Source organism: Phyllostomus hastatus, unplaced genomic scaffold (assembly GCF_019186645.2).
Source record: "Phyllostomus hastatus isolate PE091 unplaced genomic scaffold, TTU_PhHast_1.1 phas_scaffold_114, whole genome shotgun sequence".
In the NCBI taxonomy this organism is placed as follows: domain Eukaryota; kingdom Metazoa; phylum Chordata; class Mammalia; order Chiroptera; family Phyllostomidae; genus Phyllostomus; species Phyllostomus hastatus.
The window spans coordinates 7,231,449-7,244,145 of NW_025334006.1; the positions used below are offsets into that span (position 1 = coordinate 7,231,449).

Genomic DNA, 12,697 nt, shown 5'->3' on the forward strand with positions numbered 1-12,697 from the left:
AGTGGAGACCTCCTGCTGACTCTTCTGTCACATGTCACTTGTAGAAGTCCCCAGAGGCCAGAAGAATGAAGGCCCCTGTGGAACTGAGAAGGATTTGGCTCAGTGAATTGGGCCAACACCTGAGCAGGCAAAACACGTCCACCGCCAGCAGTTCTTACTGTGAGAGGAAGTAGGGTCAGGGAGAGCGATCGAGGCCCACTTACCACACGAGTGCCTGACAGCCTCCGAGGCAGGCTGTCCCAACTCGGCCCCCGGTGCAGCTGCAGGCCGCTAAGAAGCCAATTTAAGCAGAGATGCAGAGTCTCAAGAGAAACTTCAACACCAGCCTTTTGTTTTCCAGCAAACGCAACCCCCGGGGGTCCTAATCATCACCACTATGCGGCTCCACTGCGAAGGCCATTGTCGGAACCCTCCCAATACCAGTAACGGCCCGTGTTCCAGGAGGCCCGAAACTCTCACTTCTCCTAGACTTAGTGATCTCTCTTGCCCCATCATCCTGTTTCCGGTAACACTGTTTTACAGATGGGGAACCTGAGGCATCAGGAGAGGGCAGCCGCCTAGCAGGACTGTGGCCTTAGATAATCATTCCTGACATCTGTAGCCTCCTCGCCACAGTGATTCAGAGAGAGGAGGCTTTTACCAGTGACTTCAGTGGACGCGTCCACAGCTGTGAGCCAAGACCACCACACCTCTTTCCCTGAATGTGAGAGGAGAAGGGAGTATTCAGAGAGAGGAGCTTGTGTGGGTGAGGCCCACGTGACGGGTGCCAGGCGGAGGCTGGGCCGAGATGCCAGTGGGAGGTGCAGAGCCTCCTGCCCAGATGCAAACCAGTCAGCGAAGCAAGCCTTTAATCCACTTCACCCCAGGCCACCTGCGTGAGACAGGCTGCGTGGTGGGCGATGACTGTCCCTAGTGTGTGCCGGACCAGGCCCCTTCTCTGTCCACTCTAGTCTTGGGGCGCCAGGAGTAATAGCAAATACTCCTTTGCCACAACTTTATAGTGTCTTTCTGTGACATCTCTCCATTTCTGCACATCTAGAAGCCAGTGGGGTGTTTTAGAAGACTGGCAGCCAGCCCCCCCTCCTACCTCTGGACGGGACATTCCCCATGGGCTGGGTCAAGGGCTGGGATGGGGAGAGGGACCACACTGGTGCCAAGTCCAGCTGGGGCATCTGACCCCAAATTCCTGGTGGGCCTGTCTCTTTAAATGAGACACTGGAAAGAAGTTTATGATTCTGTCCTCCCAGCCCAGACTGCTATTGAGAGAGTTGTGTTTTTAAAGCCTCACAGCCAGACTTGGAATGAAGAGAGTCATTGCTTAGCGACTCCCCTACCCAGAGCACAGCGCCTGGAGTATAAAGGACTGCCGTAATGTAATAATAGAGTTCCATCTTGGGCTGCCTGGGCTTGCTGAAGCTCTGGCTCAGCTCTGCTGGGAACAGCAGGCTTGGCGAGGGAAAGGTGGTTCTGCACCCTGGGGGTAGGGGGACCTCAAGGCCAAGGACAGGAGGCTTGGTGGAGGGAACCATAGATGGGGCCTCAGGAGTCCAGGGAAGGCCTAATCTTTGAATGGGGGCTACTCACAGACTCACCCTCCTGCAGAGGCTTCTAGGCTGGTTCCAAAGGCTCTGTCCATGGTAATAGCGTTTCCCCAGCCCCCTTTAATAAGCTGGGAAGTGAGGATTAAGAGCTCTGAGTAGCTGAGCTTGGTGCTGAATTTCTCAGGGCCTGGGCTGGTTGCCTGGTGGCACCGGGGACTCTCCAACTGGCTCCCCATCGCTCTCTCTCCCCTATCCTTTATGGCCTTTGCTGGCTCTTCCCCCAACCAGCGTCACTTTTCTCGTGCTCAGAGAACAGAAGTAGAAGCAGGGGGACAGCAAGCAGGCTGGAGGGACCAACCCGGGACCCAAGGCCTGCCCCAGCCACCGTGCGTTCTGGTTTTCTGCTGGGTGGTGGCCAAGCTGACCCCTTTGAGCCCCCCTCTGTCACGTGGGACTGTCCAGAGGCAGCACTGTGACTCCTCTTGGAGGGACAGTGGCTTTGACTTGATTTTTCCCCCCTAGTGGTGATGATAGATTGTACTGTGTCGCCCATACCCTGGGACCCTTTGCCTATTGTGAATGTGGCACTCACTTCTGAGATGGTGACAAGGAGAAGGGTGGGGATAAGGTGAAACACATGGCGGGGAGGCTGTGTGCCCACTCTGGGCTTCCAACTGCTGCCGGCTGCACCAGTGGGCCGTAGGTGCTTCACGTCAGTATAATTCTCCCCAAAAAGAAGAACAGAAAGACAATTCATGGTTCCCACTTCTAGAAACCAAGAGTTTAAAATGAGAAAAACAGAAAAAAAAATGCTGGTTACCCAATGATATTCTAAATTTGTAAATGACAAATTAGTGTAACTCTCCAAAAAACGTGTGTCCATTTTGCTAATGTAGATCAATGAATGCCTAGTATTTCTTGGATAAAATAGCAATGTGACCCGTGGTGTGTCCCCAAGCCCCTCACTGTCCTCAGATGCACACCTATATGTAGCACTTCCCTAGGTCCAAAACGTGGGAAGGGCCACTGAGGAACATGAAGATTTTTCTCCTTTGTCCATCCTGGCAAGGTTGTGTCCCACCTCTCCAGATCTGGCGACCTTGAATTTGGCTTTGGGAGCAAGGAGGGGGCTGCTGATACCGGCAGAGGACTTTCTCTCAGGGCAGCCGGATGTGCTGGGGTCAGAGCTCCCAGGCGACCAGCCTCAGCACGGGTTCCTGGCTGCCTCTGACAAGCTGCCTGCTGCCTGCGTTTCTGCCCATGTTAGTTAGGGCGGGGCCCGCTGCTTCCGCACGCAAATCCACCAGCTCAGAGCCTTGTCCTTGTCATGGCTTATTTCTTGTCTGATGTGGCTGTCCCTGGTCGGTGACTGGGCCCTTCTCTCTTGAGGCTTCACCATCCCATAAGCCTCAGAATCCTCTTTATCCAGCAGGTGAAAGGGTCCGTAGACAAGACACACCTAACTTCTCACCTGTTTTGGTGTGGAAGAGTCACTGTGATGCTCTCTCTCTATGCGCATGGTCACACCTGGACACCGGGTGGAAATGTAGACCATGGTTAGTGGCCACTTCCTGTGGACAGCTTTGCACCTGCCGCTGCACAGATGGGGAAGCACATACTTTTGGTGGAAAGCGAGCTGCCTGTCCTGCACGAAAGATGAAATCCCCCATAATGCAGCACGGTAGGGAAGACTGGGAAACGACGAGCCTTCCGATTTCCAGGAGGGGCTGGGAGGTGGGACTCTGCAGAGCGTTCCAGTGACTGGAGATGGCCTTGGAGGGGCACAGCTGGAGGGTCCTCTAGGGGACTTCCAACTCCTGGAGGACAGGGCTAATGTTTTCTGCTTTGGAGTGTGTGTACCCTTTACACCCACCTCCACATTTGGCCAAATGAATGGATGCACGCTGACTTCGACCAACTGTCTTTTGTATTGTCTACGTTCTCCTCGCTGCTGTTTTGTCTCCAGGCCCAGCTCCTTCTCCTCAACAGGTCTGCACTGACTTTCTGGGCTGAGTTGTGTGCTGGTTCTCAGAGTCTAACTTGTGGATGCAAGGTGACTTATTATATGAGATTCCAGCTGGTAGACCAGCTGCTCTCACTGTAAACCATGTTTGAAAGAGGATGCATTTGAAATTATGCTTTAAATGGACAAAATTGAGTATTTTAAATACTTACAAGCCCTGGATTAGAGCAGATAAAACTAACGTTGGAGTTTGGTCCCTTTTTGAGCTAAGCAGCCCAGAACCAAGATTTACTTTGTACTTTAGCTAGGTGATCCCAGCTGCCATCTCTGCTGTAGAGGAGTCATTCATTCATTCACTCATTCATTTACTCACTCCTTGTTCATTCATTTACTCACTCCTTGTTCATTCATTTATACATTTATTCATCCACTTATTCCTGTGTTCCCGAACATTTACTACATACCTCTTATGTATCAGACTCTGGCTTGGGAGTAAAGAGAATACTGGTGAAAAAATATATAATTTCTGACCTCTAGGAGCTTATATTTTTAGAGAGAGGACAGCATCAATGTGCAAATAAAACAGAGTTTGTAAAATGTGAGACTCTGGTGGGACCAAGGTCCTGTACCAACACATAGTAGGGCAATCCTAGACCACCGCCAGGGTTGGAGTCCTCTTCTGAAGACTGAGTCCCCAGGTGAGGGGGTTGGGGGGTAAACCACCTGTGCAGAAGACACAGAAGCATGAATGGGTGGAAAACATCTCAACAGACCTGCCAGCACAGCCCTCAAGGCAAATTCCAGGCAGACAGGGGAACCTTGTGTTTGATTGGGAAGGCGGGACACACACCCAGCACTCACCTGCAATAAAGCCTCACTATTTGCAAAATTCTCATTTGTCTCTGTGAGCTGTGGGACATGGAAATCTGTTTGGCGTGCTCACTTCTTCCTATGAAAGAATAATCTATTAGAGAGGGTGTGATGAGAGATGCTACTCTTTTGGCTGGAAGGCTGAATTTTTATGGGTTAGGATTCGTTCATTAACAAGTGCCAGAAAACTGAATCCACACAGGCTTATGAAATGGGAGAAAACTTGGCTCATATAACTGGAAAGAGTAAGCACAGAGCTGGCTTCAGGGCATATGATCTAGACAGCTCTGTGATGTCATCAGGCCTGGGACCTGGTGCGCTCCACCCTCTGGCTCAGCTTGGCTGTCCTCTGTAGGCTGACTTCATTCCTTTCAGTTTTCCGCTCCTCACCTTCCACCCACATAGGTACAAGATGGCACCTATATTTCTTAGCCTCACACACCTCCAAGGTCACATCTGATGCAAGAGCTAGAACTTTTACCTCGGCAGTCTTATTGCCTCACAGAGATTCTGATCTATTCAAGGGCTTGTCCCTGAACCAATCACTGTGACTGCCCAGCCCCTTGCTCTGTGCTGATTGGTGCGGGCCCAGGTCATGTGTACACTCTTGAACAAGGCGGGGAGTTAATAAGAGCCTTTGGGCTGAGAGAGGGTGAAGGGGTGGATCTCCAGAGGATAAATGTGTGGTAGCCAAAAATAATAGCTGTCCACTGTTTCTAACAATGTCTTTTAAATAACTTTTTTAATCACAAAAAATATTAGTCAGGCTTCTCCAGAGAAACAGAATTGGGTCACACAATTAGGGAGGCTCCAAGTCCCAAATCTGCAGGGTGGACCCGTGGACGGAGACTTGGAGGAGAGCTCATGTTGCAGTTCAAGTCCAAAGGCTGTCCATCTGGCCCAATCCCCTCTTGCTCAGGGGAGGTCAGTGTTTTGTTCTGTTCAATCTTTAACTCACTGGATGGCCTCTCACTCCCATCATAGTTGGGGTTGGGGGAGTCTGCTTCACTCAGTGCCCACCAATTCAAATGTTAATCCCGTTCAAAAATATTCTCACAGAGATATCCAGAATGATGTTTGACCACATGTCTGCGCACCCAGGCTCAGTTAAGTTGACACATAAAATTAACCGTCACAATGACCAACAGAAAGAAATACCCGGACATGACACTCAATATGTCCATATATGTGGCTGACACAAAAGTCTCACTGAATTGTTCTTTTCCTAAATGGCTCATGCTCTGATTTTTCTCTTCTATTTTATTTAAGAAGCATGTGTGGCCCACTCGGCTGGTTTCTGGACTCGTGATGGGTTGTAGAGACGGTTTTTTGAAACATCATCTTAGAAGACTATACTTTCAGGGATCATTTCTATAGTTCACTACTAGAGAAGTGTCTCTGAACGTGCAGAGCACCCGAAACCACGAGGAGGAGGCGCAGTGTTCTCTCCTGAGCGTGAAGCCGGCTTTTGGTGGTGTTTTGCAACTGCCAATAGCCACTGGTGATCGTTCTTATCTTCCTTTGGAAGAGGAAGAGGGAAAGAATGCAGTCTGAGTGGTAAAAAAAAAAAAAAGAAACCTCATCTCGAATATGTTTTTCTGAGCGTTCTTTTATGCCAATAGCAAATGCCTGAGCGTTAGCACTTTGGAGGGTCAGAGAAGGCGCAGTGGGCAACTGAAGGAGACCTGAGAGCTTTCCGAGGCCCAGCGTCATCGGGTGTGATCTCAGCCAGAACTCGTGCCCGCTCGTGGCTCAGTTTCCCCATCTGTAAAGGAGGTGTACTTATGGGTACCTCTTCAACCTACACCTGTTGCGAACAATAAAATCAGATTGAGGTAATGTGGAAACACCTTGTAAACTCCAAAGTAATTTTGTGAGGTAATTGCTATTTTAAAATACTCTATAATCTTCTTCTCTGCCACTCAGGAATCTGAGAGTATGGTGCTGTTTCATGAAAATTAGTTTGAGCTCTTCAAAACTTGCCACATAAAACAAAGACAGTCCCAATTTCTTTAATCAAAATGATGATCAGCTGCTAAAAATGAGTCCTGTCTCCCCTGAGATCGCTCAGAATTAAAATCTGATTTCAAAGAAGGGAAAATTGCAGTGTGTTTGGGTGTGATGCAGAGCCAGGCTCTGCTGCCTGCCCACCCCTTTCCCACCCGGCCTGGCTCGGCGAGTCCTTCGGGGCAACCTGGAGTTGGCTTGGCCACATCGCTTGTCTTTAAGAACCAGAGTGAGTCTGAATGCTCCCTCTAATACTTTGTTATAAAACCAGCTAATTGATGACCCCAAAGAGAATTGGGGGGTTGGGTTGAGGGTTTCCTAGTTTGGGTCACCATTTGTGATGACTGATGTTTGGAATGGCAGCCACGCTGGAAGCCCCAGCTTTGCTGGAATGGAGCAGCTTCAGGCAGCCTGGGGTGGGGGGCAGGGGACTGGAGCTGGGGTAGGAGGGCTGCTTGCAGGTTGGGTCACCTCTGTGGTGCCCAGTGGAGACTCTGGTGAGGCAGGCTGGAGCCCACAGCCTCGCTCGTTCCCTTCTCTTCTATTTCTGTTATTTGTTTTCCAATCAGCCCCTTCGTGGTGTATAAAATGAGAGGCTGGTTATTCCTATCACACATTATTGTTTTCTGTGGATCCCCCCCAACCCTCTCCAGGCGCAGTAATTTCAGCATCCTCAGATGAGGGTGATAAGTGTTTGAGATGCGTAACTGTGTCTCATTTCATTGCCTGATAGAAGATGGAGAATGAGCTCTGGCACCTTTCTGCTCAGTAAATTCATAATTACAGGCTTCCTCGTCTCGCCTCTCGCAAACTAGAGAACTGTTGATTGGCTCGTGGGCCTGGGAGCATGTACAGTAAGGAGGGGGTGTGGCAGGCACGCTTTCTCTAGTGCTTGGCAGTTTCCGACAGACACAGGGACAGCTGAGAGTTCCCTCCCGAGGGCTGGCGTCTGAGCCCTGACCTGCATCTGACCCAGACCTGGAATGCGGGTTACCAGCCCTGCTGGAATTTGGTTGTTGGCAGTGATGTTCTGAGAGCTGTGTTCGCCAGCAGAGCAGATGGCACCCAAAGGCCAGGCTCCTCCAGATAAAGGCCAGGGAGCAGATGCTGAAGTGGGCTCACTGGAAAGGCTGTGGGGAGTGGAAAGAGCACTGGACTGGGAGTACTGGACAGGGATCTGAGCTTAATCCCACCCTCACCTTGAAGTTACTATGAGACCTGCTGCAAGTCACTAATTTCTCTGGATCTCGACTTCCTGGTCTCTAAAATCAGGAATCGGGGTCATTAAACTGGTTTATCTCTTTCAGATTACAAACTTCTAGATTCTTTTCTGATACTCAGATTTGCATGGGCAATTCAAGATGAGCCATCCCAACCTCCTCAGCTCTAAGGGACGTGGTACCTGATGGCATCATAATCCTTAGTCTTTAATCTTATTTCAATCTCTCCAACAACAATTATCACTTATTAAGCACTTATGTGTACCAGGTGCTTTCCAGTCATTAATGCTCTTAGAGGTAGACAGCAGTGCCCACCGGATGGGTGTTACCTGCCAGGTTGCCCTGCGGGCCCAGGGGCTTTGCTTTTCACCTCCAGAGCTGTCAGGGAGGTACTGCTGGGTGAGGTCCTGGATTTCTCAATTTGGGGACTTGCAGGAATTAAAAAGGGCTTCCAAGTGCTATGTCTTCTGGGCTTGGGAATTGCACGTTGCTAGAGAGAATACGGGTTTTCCAGTGATACAAACCTGAGTTTCGATCCCACCTCTGTCACTTAGTAGCCACGTGCCTTTGCACAACTAACATTTCCTCACCTGAGAAGCTGGTAAAACAGTCTTGGCCCCAGTGAACAGTTGTGATGATTAGGTGAGGTAATCCACGTGCCAGCCTTCGTATGGGGCCTGGGGAATGGGACAGGGCCCACAGAGAGTGATATTCCTCCTTGCTGCCAGCCTCGGTTTCTGCCAATCAGAAAGTAGATCTTGACCTTCCACAGTGTGCCAGGCACTGGTCTGGGGCTATGGACACACTGGTGAGCAAAGCAGGCCCTCCCTGCCTGCAGTTCTCAGCCCCAAACTCAGTCCCTTCTGCAAAGACTCAATGGAGAGGAATGTGGAGTCTCCTTTCTGGGGGCCTTTGCTCTTTCCTTTACGTTTCTTTCCTTAATACCATGCCTTTCGGTCTCAGCCCTGCAGGGACATCCTGACGCCACTGGTGGTTCTCTCTTTTCAGCCCTCTCTTCTCTCCGACTCTCAGGAAGTATGCCCTCCAGACTCTTCCTGGTATATAGCCGGTTTGATAGGCCCAGAATTTTGCTACACTGACCCCTCCCCATGGAGGCCTTTCCCTTCCAGCTCCGCATGTCCCCTCCAAGTTCATGGCTCGGCCCAAATGCCATCCCCTCCCCAAGGCTTCCTACACCCTGCTCCACGCTCCCCCACCCCAACTGACTTACTTCTTGCAAACTCCCAAAGCACTCCATGGTTTAGCACACAGCTTTTCACCGTCTGAGTAATTTCGGTCCTTGTGGTGTGTGTCTGATTCAGCCCCAGGCGTCCTTGGATTCCACGGTGTCCAGCACATCTCACGTGCGGCCTGAGGAAACATTTTCCACGTGAGGAGACTGAATGAAGGCCCTCAGCGTGCAAGGCTGCTGTCGGTTGTGGGGTCTGCCCTCCGCCTCCTCCAATCCTTTCCTGAGAAGACCTGTGTTTTCACTGGGATTTGAGCTAACAATGTCAAATCTGTTTTCTTCTTTCTTCTCTTGGTTTCCATCTAACTTTGTGCTCTTTCCCTGCTGGAGGGTTTTTCTGTTGCTCAACAGTTACTTCTTCCTGTTACCTTGTTTTGACATACTTGGGTGTAAACGAGAGAAATTCCACAAAGCTGAGACACTCCCAAATAAGAGGGAGGCCATTCCTGCCTTGATTTCCACGCAGCTGGAGGGAGTGTGAAACCATCTTCTGGCATCCCATGCAGAAAGCATAGGATAGGAATTAATGAGAACACTAGGACAGAACGCTACTTTGCTTAATGGGGAGTTATTTGTTTATTTCTCTCCCTGGCCACTTCTTTAAAAAGTTCACTCCCATCAATGAAAACCTCTCCAAGGAGGCCCCGCGCTGGGAGGCAGCCAAGATCTTCCCCATTGAAAGGATATCGGGTCTCAGAGGCGAGCAGTGTATCCAGAGGACCCGGCTGCTGCCTCAGTGAGCAGGCACTGAGGATGTGGGTTTCTGATTTGGGCTCGTGCATCATCCACCCAGCAGGAGGGATGGGGGAGGGACAAAGGGGAAGCTTCCCCTGTAGTAGGTGCAGACTCTGAGGGCCTGGCAGTAATGGACAGCCCCCGAGAAGTGGTTGTTTGGAGTATTCTGCTGTGTGTAAACAGTAACCAGGGTACATCCCCATCCATGCCTGGCTGGCCTAAGATGGTTCGGTAGTTAAGAATGAGAACCTGCCATGGGCTTGGGTAGCCAGGTTTGAATCCACCTCTACCACTTCCAGCTGTGCAAGTTCCAGAACTCCCCTAAGCTGTAAAGCAGGGGTAACAGTACTACTAACTTCACAGGTCTACGAGCCAGGGTCCCAGCAAGAAACAGTATACACAAACTCACTCACCTGCACAAAGGTTAATACAGAAGCTCTTGGGAAACATGTAGCTCCTTAAGAGGCAGAGTAGTATTTAGGAATAGAAACAGTGAGGCCCTGTTTGCTCCTCTAGGACCAAATCAGGGTGAGCAGGGTGATGGAGACAGAGAGGCCAGGTGGAGAGGCCTGATTAGGGCTCTGCTCGACCTGTAGACAAAGGTCAGAGTCATGCATGCAGCCCACCTCTGCTTCTGCTGTCTCTCCCTCCCCCTTCCTCCAGCTTTTTGCTGATACTCTTCCCTGGCTGCACCTAACTAGGCCTGAGGGCAAGGAGTCAATGGATGTACCTGTACATAAGTCAGCTTCCTGAGTGCAGACTAGGGTGGAGAGTGGAGTTGGAGGGGCAGATGGAAGAGCCCAGCAGTGAGAGCTTTGTTAAGTTGAAGTTCAAGATTAGATTAAGATTTGTCCCTGGAAGCTTCAGGACAGCTTCTGACACAACTGGGCACTCGAGAGGTGGCTGTTATTGCCATCATCAGCATCATCACTATTATCATTATTGCCATCACTATTGTTTCTACTATTATTATTACTGAAATGTCCTCCTGTGGCTGCTGCCACCAGCTCGGGCTGTGCCACAAACCCACGGTGATCACGTCCCTTGGCCTCTAGCTCCCCCCACACAGTTCTCTGTTTCGGCTGAGTAACTTTGAGGACCCCCCAGGCAAGCTATGGGGTGAAGCTAAACCCTTGCCATTGTCACCCACCATCATATCTTTTTTTCCCCCCATAGGGACCCTCCACTCCTGAGTCCTGGCCCTCCCAGGAAGACGCTTTGTCAGTGCTACTGTGCCACGAGGACCCGTGTCTGAAATGAAAGCCATGCCCTGGAACTGGACTTGCCTGCTGTCCCATCTCCTGATGGTAGGGATGGGCTCCTCCACTCTGCTCCCCCGGCAGCCACCCCCGCCGCCCCAGAAGCGGTCTTTTGTCACATTTCGAGGGGAGCCAGCGGAGAGCTTCAACCACCTGGTGGTGGACAAGAGGACAGGGCACATTTACTTGGGGGCTGTCAACCGGATCTACAAGCTGTCCAGCGACCTAAAGGTCTTGGTGACCCACCAGACAGGGCCGGATGAGGACAACCCCAATTGCTACCCGCCCCGCATCGTCCAGACGTGCAACGAGCCCCTGACCTCCACCAACAACGTCAACAAGATGCTCCTGATAGACTACAAGGAGAACAGGCTGATCGCCTGCGGGAGCCTCTACCAGGGCATCTGCAAGCTCCTGAGGCTGGAGGACCTCTTCAAGCTGGGGGAGCCTTTCCACAAGAAGGAGCACTACCTGTCGGGAGTCAACGAGAGCGGCTCTGTCTTTGGAGTGATCGTGTCCTACAGCAACCTGGACGACAAGCTCTTCATTGCCACGGCCGTGGACGGGAAGCCAGAGTACTTCCCCACCATATCCAGCCGGAAGCTGACCAAGAACTCAGAGGCGGACGGCATGTTCGCGTACGTCTTCCACGATGAGTTTGTGGCCTCGATGATTAAGATCCCTTCGGACACCTTCACCGTCATCCCCGACTTTGACATCTACTATGTCTATGGCTTCAGCAGTGGCAACTTTGTCTACTTTTTGACCCTTCAGCCAGAGATGGTTTCTCCCCCAGGCTCCACCACCAAGGAACAGGTTTACACATCCAAGCTCGTGAGGCTTTGCAAGGAGGACACCGCCTTCAACTCCTACGTGGAGGTGCCCATCGGCTGTGAGCACAATGCGGTGGAGTACCGCTTGCTGCAGGCGGCCTACCTGTCCAAAGCCGGGGCCGTGCTCGCCCAGACCCTCAAAGTCCGTCCAGAGGACGACCTCCTCTTCGCTCTCTTCTCCAAGGGCCAGAAGCGGAAAATGAAATCCCTGGATGAGTCGGCCCTATGCATCTTTATCTTGAAGCAGATCAACGACCGCATTAAGGAGCGGCTGCAGTCCTGCTACCGGGGTGAGGGCACGCTGGACCTGGCCTGGCTCAAGGTGAAGGACATCCCCTGCAGCAGCGCGGTGAGTCAGGGGAGGGCCCGTGGGCTGGGACGACACGGTGTGGAGGGAGGACCCTAGCCTGTGGCCTCTGAGGGCTGTGAATCGCCCATGCCATTTTGCAGATGGGACACGTATATCCCACATCTGGGTCTCCCTGGACGCAGACCATCACCAGCTCAAACAGGTGTGACTATGCAGCTGAGCTTGTAAGAGTCACAACCAGAGCTAAAATGTAGATTTCCTACCAGGGCACTTTTCTCTGTGGTGTATCGGCTTGCTGGTTATACACAGGGTGGAGGGAGTGCTAGGAATAGGCGGGAATCAAGCTGCTTACATGTCACATGCACGAGGCATTGCTGGGGGCCAGTTAGCATGGGCTGTAGGCCTCTTACCAACCACACCTGGGAATCCCTTGCCTGGGAACTTAGACTAAAACCATTACTGGGAGCAATGGTGTCAGTCATTCTGCATTGAGACAGATGTGGAATTTCAGGAGACTTATGTTTTCAGCCCCCTGGTGCATCTTTAGGAAATGGAGCGGTGAGAGCAGAGAAGGAGGGTGAGAGTCCAGCAAACATAGAGGGGAAAGCAGAACTTGCTTAGAAAACTATATATATTTTTTATTTTTTTCTTGAATTTTTAAAAATATATTTTATTGATGGTGCTATTATAGTTGTTCCATTTTTTTCTCC

The 12,697-nt window shown here is 51.1% G+C and overlaps 1 protein-coding gene and 1 non-coding gene across 4 annotated transcripts in view; both read left to right on the forward strand.

The window, feature by feature from the left end:
• PLXNA4 (plexin A4) overlaps positions 1–12,697 on the forward strand; it is a 414,442-nt gene that overhangs the window by 53,910 nt on the left and 347,835 nt on the right. For all 3 annotated transcript variants that reach the window (XM_045855527.1, XM_045855525.1, XM_045855526.1), the window contains exon 2: positions 10,762–12,026. In XM_045855527.1, coding sequence (XP_045711483.1) covers positions 10,842–12,026 — 1,185 coding nt within the window. In that variant the 5' untranslated portion in view covers positions 10,762–10,841. The remainder of the gene's footprint in view (positions 1–10,761; positions 12,027–12,697) is intronic.
• LOC123829862 lies at positions 5,721–5,933 on the forward strand. The gene has a single exon (XR_006787668.1). It is a non-coding gene; the product is annotated as a small nucleolar RNA U3 (small nucleolar RNA).